Source organism: Chiloscyllium plagiosum, chromosome 24 (assembly GCF_004010195.1).
Source record: "Chiloscyllium plagiosum isolate BGI_BamShark_2017 chromosome 24, ASM401019v2, whole genome shotgun sequence".
Lineage (NCBI taxonomy): Eukaryota > Metazoa > Chordata > Chondrichthyes > Orectolobiformes > Hemiscylliidae > Chiloscyllium > Chiloscyllium plagiosum.
The window spans coordinates 5250715-5253751 of NC_057733.1; the positions used below are offsets into that span (position 1 = coordinate 5250715).

The 3037-nt window shown below is 46.6% G+C and overlaps 1 protein-coding gene across 1 annotated transcript in view; it reads left to right on the forward strand.

Annotated features, from left to right (window-relative positions):
- The window catches only part of slc9a6a (solute carrier family 9 member A6a), a 72607-nt gene that overhangs the window by 43854 nt on the left and 25716 nt on the right, over positions 1 to 3037 (forward strand). The window contains exon 12 of the mRNA XM_043715213.1: positions 1735 to 1888. Coding sequence (XP_043571148.1) covers positions 1735 to 1888 — 154 coding nt within the window. The remainder of the gene's footprint in view (positions 1 to 1734; positions 1889 to 3037) is intronic.

Sequence of the window (3037 nt, forward strand, 5' to 3'; positions counted from 1 at the left end):
CCTGACCTGCTGTGCTGTTCCAGCAATAAAGTTTCAGCTTTGATCTCCAGCGTCTGCAGACCTCACTTTCTCCTTATAGAATGCTTTGCCTGCAACAGTAGTAGATTCGCCAAGTTTAAGTGCATTTAAGTCGTCATTGGACAGGCATATGGACGTACATGAAATAGTGTAGGTGGGATGGGCTTCAGATTAGTATGACAGGGCGGCGCAACATCGAGGGCTGAAGGGCCTGTACTGCGCTGTAATGTTCTATGTTAAAATTCTCATCCTAGTTTTAAACTCCGTTTCTGGTCTTTCCCCCTCCCTATCTCTGCAATCTCCTGTAATCCCACGCCTACAAGTTTCAGGAATGAGTTGGAGGCTGAGGGCTGACCTGATACAAGTGTATGAAGGATGTAGGTTTGCTCACTGAGCTGGAAGGTTCATTTTCAGACATTTCGTCACCATACTAGGTAACATCTTCAGTGAGCCTCCAGAAGAAGCACTGTGGTGTAACCCACTTTCTATTTATATGTTTGAGTTTCCCTGGCTTGGTGATGTCATTTCCTGTTTTTTTCTCAGGGAGTGAGGAAGGACATCATTTCAACTGGGACAACACATCCGTCCAAGGATAAGCCAAACAAAGACACGCATGGCATTCTAACCGAAATTCTATCAACAAACACATTGACATGGATTACATCTACCACACCCGAAAGGAAAGAACAGAAAATGACATCACCACAGGAAATGACATCATCAACCCAAGGGAACTCAAATATATAAATAGAAAGCGGGCTGCACCACCAGTGCTTCATTCAGAGGCTCACTGAAGATGTTACCTAGTATGGTGACGAAATGTCTGAAAAGAAACCTTTCAGCTCAGTGAGCAAACCTACATCAACCTGAGCTACAAATCTTCTCAAAACTCGCTAGAAGTGTAAGAATTCATGAATTACATTGATAAGGTGCATAGTCAGAGTCTTTTATTGTATAAATGGGAACATAGGTTTAAGCGGGGGAAAGTTTAAAGCAGATATGCAAGGAAAGTTTTTTGCTGAGAGAGTAGTAAGTGCCTGGAATGTGTTGCCTGGGGATGTGATAGAAGCAGATCTGACAGCAACGTTTACCAGGCATTCAGAAGGACGCATAGACAACAAATAGAGGGATATGGTCCATGTGCAGGCAGATGGGATTAGTTTAGAATGGTATTGTGGTCAGCACTGTCATAGTGGGCTGAAGGGCCTGTTCCTGTGCTGTACTGTTCTGTGTTCTAGCTTTCAATCTGGAGAACTGTGGCAACAGGGCCAGAGTCAGACTAGCTGAGTAGCTCTTCCTTGAGCTAGTTCAGACTCGGTGGTGGAGTGGCCGCCTTCTGTACTGTAATTCAGGCCTTTTGAATATTTCCAATTCCTATTGCTCCACCATTAAGAGCCATGCCTTCCATTACCTTGGCCTTCAACTGGGAATTTCCTCACAAATCCTCTCTGCTCCTCTCATCTCTCCAGTATGGGCTTGGTGGTGGCCCCAGTGCGTTAAACACTCCCTTTTTTACAAAGGGCTTGGTCACCTGTCCTAATGTCTCCTCATGTGGCTCAAAGACCGATTGCATTTGATAATTGCTCCTGAGAAGTAGCTTGAAATATTTCACTCCATGAAAGATGGTGTGTAAATGTTGGCTGTTGTAACAACAGGCAGTATGTTGTGTGTTTGGATGCAGTCAGGCTGTAAGATGTGAATGACCCTGTCTTCCAGGTTTGAGGGGGGCAATGGCATTTGCATTGGCCATTCGAGACACTGCAACCTATGCACGTCAAATGATGTTCACTACCACCCTTCTCATTGTCTTCTTCACTGTCTGGGTCTTCGGTGGAGGAACAACGCCAATGTTATCTTGGCTTCAAATCAGGTGAGTTCTCCAATTTCAGCAAATGATTCGGCAGCTCAGCAACTGTGGACACTGCCTCCAGAGTGGGGGTGGGAGGTGGTACATGATGTAATGCAAGGTAAACGTTTGAACTCTCCCATTGACTGACAACAGATGTCAGGGAAGGATATTTACTGCTATCACTGATCATTTATGATGTGGAGGAGCTGGTGTTGAATTGGGGTGGACAATGTTAGAAATCTCACAACACCTGGTTATAGTTCAACAGGTTTATTTAGAAGTACAAGCTAAAGTTAGTGTTGTGTGATTTTTAACTGTGATCATTTAATCAATGTGTAGTTCCCAATTACCACTGCACGACAGATTCTGCTTCACAAGGTTACCTCACAATCCCTGCTACACTGAGAGACAGGGTTCAGCATGTCACGGTGAAATAGTCCAACTCAGGAATGTACAAACCCATTTCCTACCTTCATTAAAGTGTCAGGAGCAATGACAGGATTCAGAACCACAAACATCTCCCTGTTGTTCAAAAGTTCCGGAACTGGCAAATTGCTTGGAGCTCCTTGGCATGGATTATGTTTAATGTTTACTGATACAAGGATGTTTAGGAATGACAGACAAAGAAATAGAGTTTAGAAAATATTCTGCAAATTAGTGTCAGCCGTGACTACCTTGTTACAGTCTCACCTCAAACAGTTAAGCTACACCTCCCACTCATCAATTGGATACAGAATCATAGCTGGTACTGAGGGAGCACCGCACTGTCGGAGGGCAGTGCTGAGGGAGCACTGCATTGTCAAAGGGTCAGTGCTGAGGGAGTACCACACTGTTAGAGGGTCAGAGCTGAGGGAGTGGGCACTGTTGGAGGGTCAGTGCTGAGAGAGTACCGCACTGCCAGAGGATCAGTGCTGAGGTAGTGCCGCACTGTCAGAGGGTCAGAGCTGAGGGAGTAGGCACTGTCGGAGGGTCAGTGCTGAGGGAGCACTGCACTGTCAGAGGGTCAGTGCTGAGGGAGTGGGCACTGTCAGAGGGTCAGTGCTGAGGGAGTGGGCACTGTTGGAGGGTTAGTGCTGAGGGAGCGCCGCACTGTCGGAGGGTCAGCGCTGAGGGAGCGCCGCACTGTCGGAGGGTCAGCGCTGAGGGAGCGCCACACTGTCGGAGGGTCAG